We start from the raw sequence: 15,186 nt of genomic DNA, 5'->3' as shown, positions 1-15,186 counted from the left end.
TTCTTCATCCGAGGAGGAAGTGTCCTGGTGTCCAGTGTCAGGTGGACCCAGTGCATGAGCCGGTGTACTAGGTATAGTAGGCTCTGGTACCGGAGCAGGAACCGCTACTTGAGGAAGCGGGTTCTCTGTCAGAATTTGCTGAGGAGGAAATCTTTGACGGTAATCCGCCAACATAGTCTGCAGATCCTGAATAAGTGCTGGAGGAAGATGAACCATCACTCTATGGCGTGGTTCCTGTCTGTGATGGAACTGATAGGCATGACGTGGAGCCATAAATTGTTTGTGATAATAAAGTCCCTCCTGGTAATAATCGTCATCATCAACGTCTTGGCATTTTACATTGAGCTCAGATGGACTATGAGCTACACCGTAAGGACCCTCATCATCCTCATCATCATAATCATAATCCTCCTCTTCCACGAAACCCTCTAAAAGGTGGGATGGCAATAGAGGAGACACTTAACTATAGTCCCGAAAAGGCTGTTGTCAAAAAAGGCCTTTGAAACGTCTTGAGCTGGGAAACTCTCGTCGACGGGGGCATCGACGGCGCAGAAACAAGTATTGCAGGAAGGTCCCTCATCGACGGTCCTGTCGTCGATGGTGGCAAGATAACAGGCGCACTCATCGATGTCGTCAACGGGCTCGTCGTAGACGGTGTCGTCGTCGATGGCTCGGTCGTAAACTGCGCTGTCGTCGACATGGACTTCGTCGACGGTGTCGTCGTCGACGGTGGCTTCACTGATGGATTCTTCGTCAACGATGGATCGTCGACGGACTTCGACGATGGCCTTGCCGTAATAGTGATTCTTGTATATAAGATAGGAGAGGAAATAGCCATGGTTGTAACAGTTGCCGTCGACGATGGCGTTGACGACGTAACACATATCCTCGACGATGAAGGAACAGTCGTTATCAACACAAATTTTTTTAAGTGTTTTTTACTTACAAAGTCAGAAGAAGACGATCTTGGATGCTCTGTAAGCCGTGTAGGGGGCGGAGACAACGTTGGCTCAGCAAAATGTTTAGAAATCCTCTCTTTATGAACAGGCTTATCCTGGGAAGTTTTAAGATGCTTCCTTCCCTCACCTGAGGTGCTTTCTGGAGATCTAGCCCTATTACTAGATGTGGAAGCTCGGTCTTCTTCCTCAGCCGAAGAAGGAGGTCGTTCTTTAGACTTGAGCCATAAAAGTAATCTTGCCTCTCTATCCCTGAGAGTCTTGCTGGGAAAGGTACGACAGATTTTACAGTCTTTAGCCTCATGTTTGGGGTAGACGCAGTAAAGACAATCTTTAAGTAGATCATCTACATGGACCCTCTTTTTCCCACAGGTCCTGCAGGAGCGGAAGAGGCCTTTTTTGTCAGACGTATTTGCTTGAAGAGCTGAAGAGAAAAAAACGGAGTAGCACTCAGGGAGACTCCATTCCACATGACGTGCTGTGAAATTCTAAGGAGAACTGGCCTCTGCTGGGAGTGTTCTAGAGGGTGCTGGTAACTGATTTGTTGGAGCTGACTTTTGGTCCTTTTTCCTATAAGGACGTAGATAGGCTACTAAGGTATAGCCTTTGGCCTCTTTTAGCCTATTTATTACTTATGGCGCTACTTCTGTATTTTACCGTGGGGCTCACATCTCGTCGACGGGGAATGATTCAGGCATGTGAATCTATGAAAGATACCCCAATAATGGATAAATGGTGTATCTTGTTTAGCAATAAATGAAAATTAAAATGGAAATTAAAACTGGTTTGGGAAATGTTTTCATTGTTTCTATTATATTGGTTGCAGCATTGGGATAAACGGCTGGGAACTGAATATGGAACCCAAGGGGATAATCAATAAGGACCACAGAGGAATAGAGTTAACATGTCTGTTACACTTCTATTTGATAGGAGAAGATTAGTTACATTTTTCTGTTTAATCTAAGGAAATTTGGCACCTGCTAAATTCAAATGTTTCGCTAAAGCAATATTTAGAAATTGAGAGGTTATTTGGGCAAAGCACAATATTTTCAAATGGAATAATGGTACCGGTAAAATGACTGACAAATTTGTCATATTCATGCAGAAACCTTAATGACAAAAAAGCCAAAGTGTACTAAATATTACCCAGACTTGAGAAATAGGCCCGTTTATTTTGACAGAACAATATATTTGTGATAGAATAGCATATGGTTTAGGATGGTGTTTTTCTAATTTCACCATTCTGAGATCATTTGTAGGATCTCCATATTTCTGGCTTGCTCTTAAAAATAAATTTAGTAGTAAGGGTGTGCCATCCAGGCGGACTACCACTTTGGTGCCCTTAAACTCTCCCGGACAGTAGCAATTCTATATGTTGGGATTTTCCTCAACTAGCAGCCATACTCTTTCCTCCATATTATCTAGTGCATTCTCATTCTCTATGCAATCTTGGTTTCATTTTTACGTGTGTTTTCCAGAACAATTGTCATCAGTCCTGAATCCACTGCGTACTGAACAAGCTGCTTTCTAAAGGTGGCTGCTCTGGGTCTCCTCTTCTGTTTCAGCCCCTATAGCTTCCTACCAGACTACATTACTTCTCATGATTAGCTCCAAAAACTCTGGATCTCCCCACTGGTAAACACTAGACAAAATAGTATCTCTACTTCTCTAAATAAAGTTTTAAAAAAGAGCATGTTTTAACTTCTGTTTTTCTCTACCTCTTTCAATAATGAAGCACTGACATTTTAATTTTTTAATGGTTTGTTAGTTGCATTTGATGATATTGGGCTGAATGTTCTATGTTCAAGCACTTTGGATAAATGCACTGGACAAATTCAATAATATAAAAGCAAAATATTAGAATTCTGGCATTGAGTCTCCCCCAACAATCCTACACACCACCTACATTGAAACCTGGAAGATGAGGCAAGAGTTTAAACAGAATGGATGACCAAATGCCATTCCACTGCCTTCCTCACCTCAATGGAGACCGAGGAGAAGTTTGAATAAGCACACACTATGCTAATATTTCCATTGGGTCTCTGTATACCCTGGAAAGATGGCAAAATAACGGTAATGAGTGTGTTTACGCTGAGTGAAGAAGACATGACAACAATTAAAAAAAATAGGTCCTGGCAAATTCAGTGAAAAGAAGGGATTTGAATCCCTCATTCATGCTACCATAAACAGCAGGAATTATGAATATAATTAATTGAGTCCTGAGATCTTGACATATATGAATTAGCCATCAGCATTTATGACGTTTATACAATTTGTCCAATAATAATTAGTTCTAGTCCTAAAATAATTCAAGAAAAGATACAGCTTTTGCATGTGAATGCTTGGCAAAAAACAGTACATTTCAGGGGCGGCTCCTCCGCTATGGCGGAGGAGTATCGCCCCACTACTTTGAGCAGGGTAAGGAAAGGAACATAAAATAATAATAACTTTTAGTTATTATCATTTTATGTTTCCTTCCTTTGTGGCGGGCGGGTGGCAGAGCTGCTCTGCTCACGCGAAGCAGGGCAGGAGGGGAGTGGTTTGCCCATTCCTAAGTGCGCAATGACTGTTTGATCGGCCCCCTCGGCCACATTACTATGCGCACTTTACCCCTTCTCCATACAGGCTGCATTACAACCTGCAGGCTCCCAAACCCTGGTGGAGCGTCCCATCAGGCCGCTCAAAACCAATCACAACGCTGAAGCAAGGAGCAGAGACAAGGCGGCAGAAACGGCGGTAAGGTAAGTTTGTAATTTTATTTTTTAGGGGGTTTTCTCTTAAGCTACCTCGCACCCTCTGCCCCCCCCCCCCCCCCGGCACCCGCCCCTGCCACCCACAAGTCATGCCGGCCGCTACTGGTACATTTATGGTAGAAATTATATGGAGTTTCTTTACCAATAACTTTTACTGCTCCAGTGGTCTGCTCCTCTCCACATATACAACTATATTTTCCAGCATCCCCGTCCTCTAGATCCTTGATAACCAGCACAGCCAATGGGCCATCCTGCCTCATTTTGTACTTTTCAGATGGTCTGAGCACCTGGCCTCCCCTGTTCCACTCTACTGCAGCAACTTTAGTCAGTTCACAGCATAAAGTGGCTTGTCCACCTTCAAGGCCCTCCTCACTCTTCAGTGGTTCCTTAAAACAGGCAGGCAGTTCTGAGTAATGAAGAGAAACCAAAAGCCTATTAACATAAAGTCCCTTCACATTACAAGACCACTATCTGTCAGTCATGTGATGAAAATCATTTCAAATTCACCACACAGCAAGCAAGAATAAAGGACTGTACTTCCTAATAATGTACGAAATAAGTCAGGAAGAAGACGGGATGATGGATTAAAGAGAAATATTCATGCATGGATGAGTTTTGAACAATATACCGTATAACAAGTAGGCAATGTTACTTTTTTAAAACATATTTTATGGTACAGATGACCGGAAATAGAATTCAAGTTAACAAGGATGTGGCAGTTGATAGCTATTGAATGCAAGCAATATGAAAGGTGTGAATTTAATTACATAAGCTTGATTGTGTCACTTTAATGATGTGAAATTAAGTTAGAAGTTACGTTTCCACGCTTAAATTATGCACGTCTGTCGTCTCATATTTTACCATTCACAGTTAATCTTCCAGTTGTCTGTTGATCACCACATACGCAGGTGTAATCTGCTGTATCCTTCACATCCAGGTCCTGAATTATCAATTCAACCACAGGACCTTCCTGTCTCACTTGGTATTTTTCACTTGCTTTCAGAATTCTATGTCCCTTCTTCCACTCCACGGGAGGGGCAGGCTTGGTCAGCTCACAGCGCAGAGTAGCTCTTTCACCTTCAGTGATTTCTACATCCTGCAGTCCTTCTTTGAAAATAGCTGGCAGGGCTGGAAATGCAGCACAAACACGGGTAGCTTCGTCATCCAAATTCAAGCATAGGTTAAGAATGTACAACACAACTTTGTTAGTAAATCAACTGATTCCCATCTCACTGATTAAGGACATATGAGTATATTTTGGTCCAAGACAAAGATACTATGAATATATGCTGAACTTGTTTTCTGTCTGGAATCTGGTAACTAATGTGCATGGGGATGCAGGATCATAAATTTGATTATGTAAAGAATACTAAAAAAGGATTAATAGGACTAACAATAGTCAATAAGATATTAAAAAAGTAAAATATTAATTGAATCATTGAAAAGTAAAAGTTTCACTATTGTGTCAATATTATCATCATTGCATTTTTATGTTAGAGTAAATTATATCTTGCAAAACGTATGTAACTGTGGGTGACTTGAGATACATCTGGCCTCGTTCCTAGACGAAATTCTGTACTCGGTCAGAAGCAACCAAAATGAATGCCTTATTAAACACTGAATCCTTGCTTGGGCAAATGTTCCATATTCGAAGGATAAGACTAAAAATCCCATTCACGCAATACTGAATGATAACTATGAAATGGAATACAATTTACACACTCCATGTTCAGCCCGAGAGAAGATTTGGTGATTTCCAAATCAAGGCTCACCATTTAAGAAGGCGTGCACAAAATGATAAATCAGCGAGCTTGGTTATCCATACTAAAATTCCCCCCCTCTCTCAATGATAGCAATGGAAAACGTTATTTACTCTTTGTACTACCTTTATGAATGCCCACCCAGCTAAACGAGAATGATAAATTCAAGATTAGTAGGGAATGCAAGACTTTATGCGCAGCTCATGGATAGGCACCCTAAGCAGTGTAAAATGACAAATTATAGGCAGAAGAGTTCCAAACTCTTGTGAGAGCACTGAAGAAGACTGTACACCCAATACTCTTCTAGAAATCAAAGGTGGGTGCAAGAACTACACACTGTAGGGGGAACATTCGAAAGGTACAGCTCAACTTCAAAACATATATCTGAGATGGGACACAAATTTCAAACTGTAGACACACCATTCATGAAGGACTGTTGAATATTAATTCTGAGTCTCACAGAGAATTAGACATTTGCTCAAGGAGTCAAGTGGATCTGCTATTTCTTGTTTTCCTGTACTGCTATACTGAGCGAAGGAATTAGTTTGAATGCGTAGAAAGAAGGCCCCCAAAGTAAACTGCCACTAAGAACATAAACATTGGAGTAATGAAAATAATCTGTTAATATATTTTAAACAATAAGTTAATTAGCCAGCCCTATCAAGGAAAGTATAACATTTGTTAGCAGATCTAGCCAAAGGAACACAACACTACAAGATGTTTGTAACTGTTTAGACAACTACATTACCATTGACTTTCAAAATGGCAGTTGTTTGCTGGTCTCCACACATGCAGGTATACTCCCCTGCATCCTTCAAATCCAGTGCACTAATAATTAGTTGGGCTGTCAGCCCATCTTGTCTCATTGTGCACTTTTCAGTTTGTTTCAACAGTCTTTGATCCTTCTTCCACTCTACTGGAGCCATTTTTGTCAGCTCGCATTGAAATGTGACTGTACTCCCCTCTGATACTTCTTCATTGTTCAGCTCCTCTTTGAAAAGTGCAGGTAGGGCTGGAGAATGACATATCAATGGAAGGGTCAGCTAAAATGTACGCAATTAAAAGTTTAGCCATTATGACAAGCCTCCTTTATCTGTTAACAGAACAAAGGAAATGTCCTCAAATCGAGCTTAAAATGAATTGATGAGTTAATGGGTTAGTGACTGGCAACAATGAGGAGGAAAATGTTGATGTGAATAAAAGTAAAGGTAAATGAATGGGAAAGCTTAAGATGCAAAATGAAGATAATATTTAGAAATGACAAGGACCACAAATTGTTTTCAAGGATCTGCTTAAATTAGGAGCTGAAACTGAAATACAATGAAGACAAATGAGAGACAATGTTAATTAAATGAAAAGCAGATGGAAACAGAGAGAAAAGAACCAATGGACTGGCTTGGGAACTGGAATAAGACACTGAATTTATTGACTTATTACCAATGACTGTCAAGATGGCTTGGGTCTCCTGATCACCACAAGTACAGGTGTATACTCCAGCATCTCCCAATTCCACGTCAGCTATCAGCAGGTCCACAATGGGGCCCTCCTGCTTCATTGTGTACTTATTGCATGGCTCAAGAGGCCTATTTCCCTTCTTCCATTCCACTGGCACGGCTTTGGTCAGCTCACATTGTAGGCTGACCTTTTCACCTTCCGTCACCTCTGCATTCCTGAGCTCCTCTTTGAAGAGTGCTGGGAGAGCTGAAGAAGGGAACATTAAGATTTGAAGAAAACCCTTTAATTTATTGTAGCTCTATCTGTTTTCAGGTTCTTCATGGGCTCGATTCAACAATGGAGAAAGCACAATGGCAACTGATGGAAGAGGACATAATTTGAATCAAGAATGCCATATATGGAGGTAAGTTACTTTGTGATGTTCAAGTTTAGGATTAGAACAAGAATAGACAATTATTAAGTTAGTTGATTGGATTAAAAGAGAAAAGGATTGAGGAAAAAGCAAGATGAATTATATGAAGGCTGAAGTGTCCGCAGAACAGAGAAGTTGAGTTATCAGTGGGAAAAGTAAAAGGATCATGCAGACGTTCCTGAGCTAATATTTTACCATTGACGGTCAAGGTAGCTGTGGTTTGTTGGTCTCCACACACACAATGATACTCCCCAGAGTCCTCCACAAGGACACTGCAGATGGAAAGTTCTGCAGCTGGACCTTCTTGCTTCATCATGTACTTGTCACTTGGCGTCAGTGCTCTGTGTCCCTTCCACCATTCTACCCGAGCCACCTTATTCAGTTTGCAGTGAAGAGTAGCCGTTGTGTCCTCTGGGACTTCCACATTCCTCAGCTTTTCCTTGAAACTGGCAGGTAGGGCTATAGATTCATGCAAATTTAGAAGAAAGGGGATTACAATCCACATACCTGGAAATGTATTGTACCACATCCTCTGTCATCAGACCAAAATGATTGGAAAGGAGTGATGTTCCCTCATTGTAACCTTCTTTAAACTATCTATGCTTGACAAACTGCTTTAGGTTGCTTTATGTTGCTCCAGAGGGATGACAATACCTTTGTAACCTTGTAAGATAGTTGATACAATCTTTGTAAAGGGCACCCTCACATGAAGAATAAATTAGAGGAGTGCTTTATTTTTGAATGAGTATAGTAAAATAGAACAACAAGTGGTAAAGGCAGTAGCCAATTTACAACAAAGGAGGGGAAGAATAAAAGCAGATGGTATGGGAGGAGTTACCTGCTGTAGACATTTTCGAAGTGAGTAGCTTTTTTACTAGAAAGTTAGGTACAAACAGAACATCTATATCCAAACAAGATGGGCAGTTACTAGCGATGGAAATGTTAAGAGGTGAGGAGTATTGCATGCTGCAGTAAGAGGGGATGGTGGAGGGAGCATGTATTAGAAGATTGGTCCATATTTTACCATTCACTGTCAAGATGGCTGACGTTCTCATCTCTCCGCAAATACAAATGTACTCTCCAGCATCCTTTTCATCCAGATTGAAAATTGCCATCTCGGCAATGGGGCCATATTGCCTCATTTTGTATTTCTCACTTTGCTGGATGGTGTTGTTTCCCTTCCTCCACTCCACGGGAGAAGAAGGCTTTGAAAGCTCACAGTGTAGAGTAGCTGTTTCCCCTTCAGTAAAGCCCACGTTCCTGAGCCGTTCCTTGAAGAATGGTGGCAAGGCTGAGAATGGTAGTGAAAACAGACAATATATTAAATTCACATTATTAAAAACTTCTATCAGAATCATTAATTGATGCCGGCAAGTTTCCAACTGTTGATTTGGTAACTAATAGAGTACTATCGTGGGCAGTAATAAGCTAAGACTGAAGTGCAACGAAGATCCAAATCTAAATGGTACTGAAGTATATTAGATATTTCTAAAAAATTAAAGTAGTTGAAAAATATCATGTAAGAAAAGAGTACACAGTCTTTTTGAGTATATTTTACCATTAACTGTCAGCACCGCACTGGTCTGTTGCTCGCCACATGAGCAGGTATATTCGCCAGTATCCTTCACTTCAAGATTACAGATGTCCAACTCAACAAAGAGACCTTCCTGCTTCATGTTGTATTTCTCAGTTGCCCTCAATACTGTATTTCCTTTCTTCCACTCTACAATAGCGTTGTTCGTCAGCTGACATCGAAGGGAGATCTTTTCTCCTTCTGTGACATCAACATTCTTCAACTGTTGCTGAAACTGTGCAGGCATGGCTGAGGGATGAAGTAAGAGGGCAGGCGTGACAATCTCAGACACAGCCATCGCAAGTCTTTGAAGTAACAAGCAAACGTGATTTGTGGTATCATGGATAATTAGATGTTCCAATTGGAGATTTCAGATAGTAGTAAAAGTAAGAAATTAAAAGGTTATGCTGTTTTTCAAGGTGTGGCAAAAAAGTGACCTCTTCCAAAAGTCAACAGATGGTTATAAGATGAGGTTCCTTCTGATTACAGAGTCTGTGATTCATATTAAATGTTGGTCTAATAGTAAATTAATAGTATCAAAGGTCTAATGATAATAGGGTTCGCTCATTGAATGTTACCATCAGAACTATGGGCCTGTACCTCGTGTTGTGTTTTGTGCATCATGCTTATAGACTGATCTGGATAAAAATTCAAATTTTGACACACGCCACATTGGTGTACGCCTGCCCTGATCAAGCTATGTTTTCTCGTACTTATTTTCAGTGGGCTGCTTCAGCTACATCAATAGACCCCATTTTGAGAAGATACTAAAGAGCACATTTTGAAAGAGAATTTAAAAAAGTACGTAATGGAGAGAAAGTTGAGGTAGAAATTGACTGGCCATTCTCAAATAAAATAGGGAGAAAGAAGAAAGCGTTGCAACAATAGCAGGTCACAAGAATTCCAGTATAGAACAAATAAATATGTACTATGACATGAAAAAAGGGTTGCATATTCAGATAGAGAGAGACCAATCTAAATAAAGCGTAAGTAGGAGTGTAAACTTAACATTGATTGACATTTTATTACCATTGACTTTTAAGGTGGATGTGGTCTGCTGCTCTCCACACACACACGTATAGTCTCCAGCGTCCTTTACATCTAATTTGCTGATGATGAGATCAGCATCAAGGCCCGCCTGCCTCATCCTGTAGGTGTCACTAGGCTCAAGCATTCTGTCGCCTTTCTTCCAATGCACTGTAGCCTCTTTGGTCAACTGGCAATGTAGAGTGGCTGTTTCACCCTCTGTCGCCTCCACGTTCATCAGCTCCACCTCAAATCTTGGCGGAAGGGCTGTCAAACGACAAATTAACACACAGTTTGTGAACTAGGTCTGTCCTGCCATATCCTGTCGACCCAGCAGTTCCACGCTGAAAGTCTTTACTCCCAGCAACAAATGTGAGAAAGCTCTTGAGGATTACTGAGGAAAAGAAGCCTACACACAGAGAGTGGCCTGGTCTAACAAGAAGTTTTAATGTTTTCATAGGAAATGATTCTCTGAAATACCAACAGAGAATGACTGAAGTGAATGACTTTTTTTGCCACGTGAGAAGGCACCACAGCTTAATGGATGTGCTATTATTAGTGCTTAATTTGAGCCCGTGGTTGCAGGTGGGGCCCACCGGCACTCACTTTTGGGGAACAGCACTTATTTTCCTCATGAAATTTTGGACAAGAGCAAGAGAGAAAAACACAAAAGGTGGTTAGGAGGTGGAAGAGGAAGACGGAAAAGACTTGAGAAAGAAAGAGAGCAGGGAAGAAAAAGAACCTCAAAGAGGGAGAGAAAAAGGCAAGAGTGTTTGGTGGTGAACGAAAGAGGCGTGAGCTGGTATTAAGAAACGCAGTATCCTTATTTGGCGCCCCTAAGGTTAGGTAGCACAGGCAGCCTGCTTCTAAGCACAACATTGGGCCCCAACACTACTTCTTTTACAAATTAAGCAGTTTCCTTTGACACAATCAATGAAACAAATGGTTAAATACAAAATATGAATGTGAAGGTGTTATTATGAAAGAAAGAGGTGCAATATCCAGGGACACATTATATTGGAAAAGTCAGTAGCATAAACAAAGAAACCCGAAGCGAAATAATTCATGAAAGTGTCTCTGTCCCAAAGTAATGAGCTATGAATACAGTTCACAGTTATAGAGTTTATATAAAATATATACAGCAACACCTACTGTCGAAACCTGCTGTACAATTTTACATATGTGTCAATTAATGTGTTAGATCATTTTTGTAACCCTGAAACAGATGTCAAATTATTCCCTGTGGTCATGCAATATATTAAGAGTAACCACCACATAAACCTTCTAAGGGTACTCCACTTTCGTCAGCCCCAGGGAAGTTTAATAGCATTTCCAGAATCCTTTGCCAGAGCTGCTTTGTGCAGCCATCAGGCTCCTCACACATGATGTTTAAATGTTTTAATGTTTTAGATCATTCCCATCACTCACATTGAAATGTTAGCAGAGAACTGCAGTAGGATCTGAGGGCCTGATTCCCAAAGGGCCTCCGCACTCACGGTGGAGGCCCCGCAGTTGTGGCGGGACCTCTGCAATGGGTAACTGCAGTATTGAAGTCCAGCCACAAGTGTAGGGCCCGCGCCACCACTGTGGGGCCTCTGCCATGAGTGTGGAAGCCCTTTGTTAATCAGACTCAGAGGGCTTTAAGCGGGAGCATCACCACATTCTCCTGGATTAAAAACCAGATGCTTTGCAGCAATACATATATACCCCTTCTCTTGAACTCAACAAAGAGAAGACAGAGTAAAAGTCAACATGGACACACAAGTACCAATTAATCTCCTTTATGTAAAACCAAAGCCATCTAGACCGTTGTACATCCAAGAGATATGTAACAGCAAATTAACAATCCCACAAAACAGAACTGACATAAGTTAAACACTGATCTAAAAACTGAAGCCTCTCCACAGTGCTTGTAGAAACCCCAACACTTGCTGTCAAAGCAACATAAAAGAAGTAGTTACTTACCTTAAGGAACAATCTTTCTGGTGAGTACTCTATCTACCTGCAGAATAATCCCCTCTTGAATCTCCTACCAAGCACAAGAAAGAATCTAGAGAGTACAAATCTCTCTCCTGTGCCAATATGGGACACAGTGGGTCCAACTTGATTCCAGTGCCTCCCTAGATATGACATCATAGATTACTATATGGCACCAGCCAACAGGCTGACATCAGTTTCTGTCCTTTTCTCCACCTTTTGAGGCAGTGAGGAGACGGACAAAATGGGCAGGTATGCTGTGTAGAAAACTAATTTGGAACCTTATCAACCATGCAAAACTAGTCATCAGAAGGGGAAGGAAGTAGACCAGTGAGGAATCTGGAGGTAGAATATTCACCAGAAAGGAACGTACAAGTTACTTATTTTCGGTGATGCCTTATCTGGTAGAGACTATCTAGCCGCAGATTCCTTACCTTTATTCCCAGGAGTCTCCAAGGATTATCTCCAGGTGTCAGACCGGATCCAGAATTTTTTTGTGAGTGTTCAACCTGCATGCTGGTAGGTGGCGCTGCTCGGATCTGCGTGGCATTGTTTGTGTCATCCGTGTCGGAGGTGATGGGGACCACCCCAGCACGCTGACAGTTTCTTTTTGCAAATTTCCATGCTAGGAGTGCGCAGCCACGAAGAACACGGACCACTGGTGTGGAAAAACTAAGGCTCTGAAAGGGGAACAGCTTTGTCCCTAGAAATCTGTCCGCAGAGCGGGGACGATGGTTGGGTCAGTAAGGAATCTGTGGCTAGATATAGTCTCTGCCAGATAAGGCATTACACAAGGTAAGTACCTTGTTCATCTGATAGAGACTTCTAGCCACAAATTCCTTACCTTAGAATAGATTCCCAAGCAATACCTCCCCAGAGATGGGTCTGCAAAACAATTTCAAACTAAAAAGTCCTGCAGGACCGAATGGGCAAAGTACCCCTTCCTACGTACCTTACTATACAGGCAGTAGTGCTTTGTAACAAGGGAAGAATATCCCGACAGACAACAGAGACTGCCATTGCAACGCAGAACTGTGCCGGCCACCAAGGGTGGAGCACAGGAAGAACAACAATCCACTGTGAGATGACATTACAAGGAAATGGAGCTTTCCCCTGTAGAGATTGAAGGGCAGAGGCACAGCCCAACAGATCCCAAAGAAGGCGACTGCAGCGGACACAAGAAACCACAAACCGAAGGAGGAGGCGGGAGGGAGGGAAAGAATAGGAAAAGACCCCACACTGGAAGGACCAGAGTGGAGGAAGACAGAAAAAGGGAAAAATAAATCCCCTGTGAAGGCGAAGCGAAAAGCGCTGCTCCACTGGAGAGAGGCAGCTGCAGAAGGCAAGGTCTGAGAGGCTTGCACCAACTTGAGCACCCTGGATAGAGACTAGCGCCAACTGAAAGGAGGCAAGGTGGAGAACCCCACCTCGAAAGGTCCTCGCAGAACGGGGAGGATGCGTGGGGGTTAAGGAATCTGCGGCTAGACAACGTCTCTACCAGATACATTGTTAGGTAAGTAACTCGTATATCTGATAGAGACATCTAGCCGCAGATTCCTTAACTTAGAATAGATACCACAGCCATACCCCAAGGGGGGGGGGGTCTGCGCCAGAACAACAAAAAGTGCCAGAGAGCACTGAGCCAGCAACAGGGTGGCAGACTATAAGGAAAGCTGTGGCGAAGCAGCCAATCAGCAGACCAAGCAGCTCGGAAGAGCAAAAGTCAATGGGAGCCAAAGGCACCAGAAGACAACCCGAAGGGTGCGAGACCACACCTATGTGAATACGGGATGGAATAACGGCACTAGGCCATATCCCAGAACGGAAGAGAGAGTTCATAATGAAGGAAGGAAGGAAGAACTACTCCCAGAGCCCAATGGTGCGCTAAGTTGGCACCAACCAATATCTAAAGGGCAATATGGAGTGACAATCAGAGCCTTCCCGGCGGGATTACGCAAGGGAGGCCGGACAGGCAGCAGCCAGGAGGCGAAGGGCAAGAGGCAGGAACTGAGCAACGTCCCAGAAGCACAGGCGTGAAACATAAGACATGCCAAGTGCAAAACTCAGTCACAAGAAAATGTAGTTAAGACAAGTACGCGACTGCCCAACAAGGCAACTGGAAGGCCAAGGGGAAGAACGCACCCAATGAGAAACAGATGCAGGGCGCAGCACCCGGGACGACCCTCAGAAGAGGAACTGTCCCACAGGCACACCAGACACTGATAAGGGTGACACCCGAAAGAAAAAAAGACACATCTGAAGAGTGCGTCATCTGAAGGTGCCTATAGGAACTGTGAATAAGTGCATGCAGAGCTGTGGGGAACAACATCAGATCCCCGGAACCACCACCTCCGACCGGGAGGAGAAATGCACCCCTACAGAAGAGAGGGACTTTTTAGTACATGAACGGGACAGACTAGACCCCTTAAAAGAAGAGCATCTAGAAGAGGAGGCTAACCCCAGGGAGCGGAAGCATGGGAACCGCTGTTGCCGAAGCAGCATGAAAAAAGGCACCAAAGTGTACTATAAAATGTGGAAAGGAAAATGCCGCCGCACAGAAGGACGGCAAACCTGAGTACAAGGCACCCGCCGTGCAGAACGATGGCAAACTGGAGTACAAGGCACCCAACTGCTTCCCGAAAAACGGGGATATAGGACCAGACCTCGCCAGATAGGCGGAGACGTATAAAAAGGGTACCCAGTGGTCAGTAACATGCAGGTACATATAGAAAGGACGGGCCACGAGACCAACGCACCTGTGAGCGCTATAGCAGGAACCCGCCTAATGCATCGGTGGCTGGGTGGCAGCCTCGGAAGAAGTGTGTTGAAACACACTGAAAAGAGTTAGGTACAAGGAAAACAACTCTAGAAGAGGAGTATGAGACACACCAGGCGCAAGCAGGGCAAGACCTGTGGCATTTGGGAGGCAGTGCCAGAAGGCACAACACGAAAAACCACCCAAACGGTAAGATAAGGATGCCAGGAGATGGGGGAGCCCAAAGGGAGCTCGACGCCTGCCTGGCGTGGAGCAGAGCTACACAATAGCATACAGGTACCCCACCTGGGGTATATCACACCCCTAACAAAAAACAGGGCACACCTCTTAGGGTAAACCAGAGTCAGAGGTCAAGACACGAACAACCTGTGGAACACCGCCACAGTCGGCTTACTGTCAGCCCAACTTGTGGACGCTGAATGAAAGTTGCAAAAAGAAAGGAGGGGTAACCATCCCAGGATAGGACGACCTGAGACCTGCCAAGTACAGGCCTATGGT

General features: G+C 43.2%; 1 protein-coding gene across 27 annotated transcripts in view; it reads right to left on the bottom strand.

Annotated features, from left to right (window-relative positions):
* The window catches only part of OBSCN (obscurin, cytoskeletal calmodulin and titin-interacting RhoGEF), a 1,809,553-nt gene that overhangs the window by 1,224,737 nt on the left and 569,630 nt on the right, over positions 1–15,186 (bottom strand). For 12 of the 27 annotated variants that reach the window (XM_085628811.1, XM_085628818.1, XM_085628815.1 and 9 more), the window contains 8 exons: positions 9,939–10,202; positions 8,895–9,158; positions 8,361–8,627; positions 7,532–7,795; positions 6,907–7,170; positions 6,218–6,481; positions 4,571–4,837; positions 3,852–4,115 (listed from right to left, as the gene is read on the bottom strand). The exons of 3 other annotated variants lie outside the window; for them this stretch is intronic. In XM_085628811.1, the coding sequence (XP_085484937.1) occupies positions 3,852–4,115; positions 4,571–4,837; positions 6,218–6,481; positions 6,907–7,170; positions 7,532–7,795; positions 8,361–8,627; positions 8,895–9,158; positions 9,939–10,202 (2,118 nt within the window). The remainder of the gene's footprint in view (positions 1–3,851; positions 4,116–4,570; positions 4,838–6,217; positions 6,482–6,906; positions 7,171–7,531; positions 7,796–8,360; positions 8,628–8,894; positions 9,159–9,938; positions 10,203–15,186) is intronic. 12 more of the 27 variants (XM_085628830.1, XM_085628835.1, XM_085628831.1 and 9 more) reach the window with 8 other exon arrangements.

This window comes from Triturus cristatus, chromosome 10 (genome assembly GCF_964204655.1).
Source record: "Triturus cristatus chromosome 10, aTriCri1.1, whole genome shotgun sequence".
Classification (NCBI taxonomy): Eukaryota; Metazoa; Chordata; class Amphibia; order Caudata; family Salamandridae; genus Triturus; species Triturus cristatus.
The sequence above is the reverse complement of the archived record's forward strand: the minus strand, read 5'-3'. Positions and strand labels throughout refer to the sequence as shown.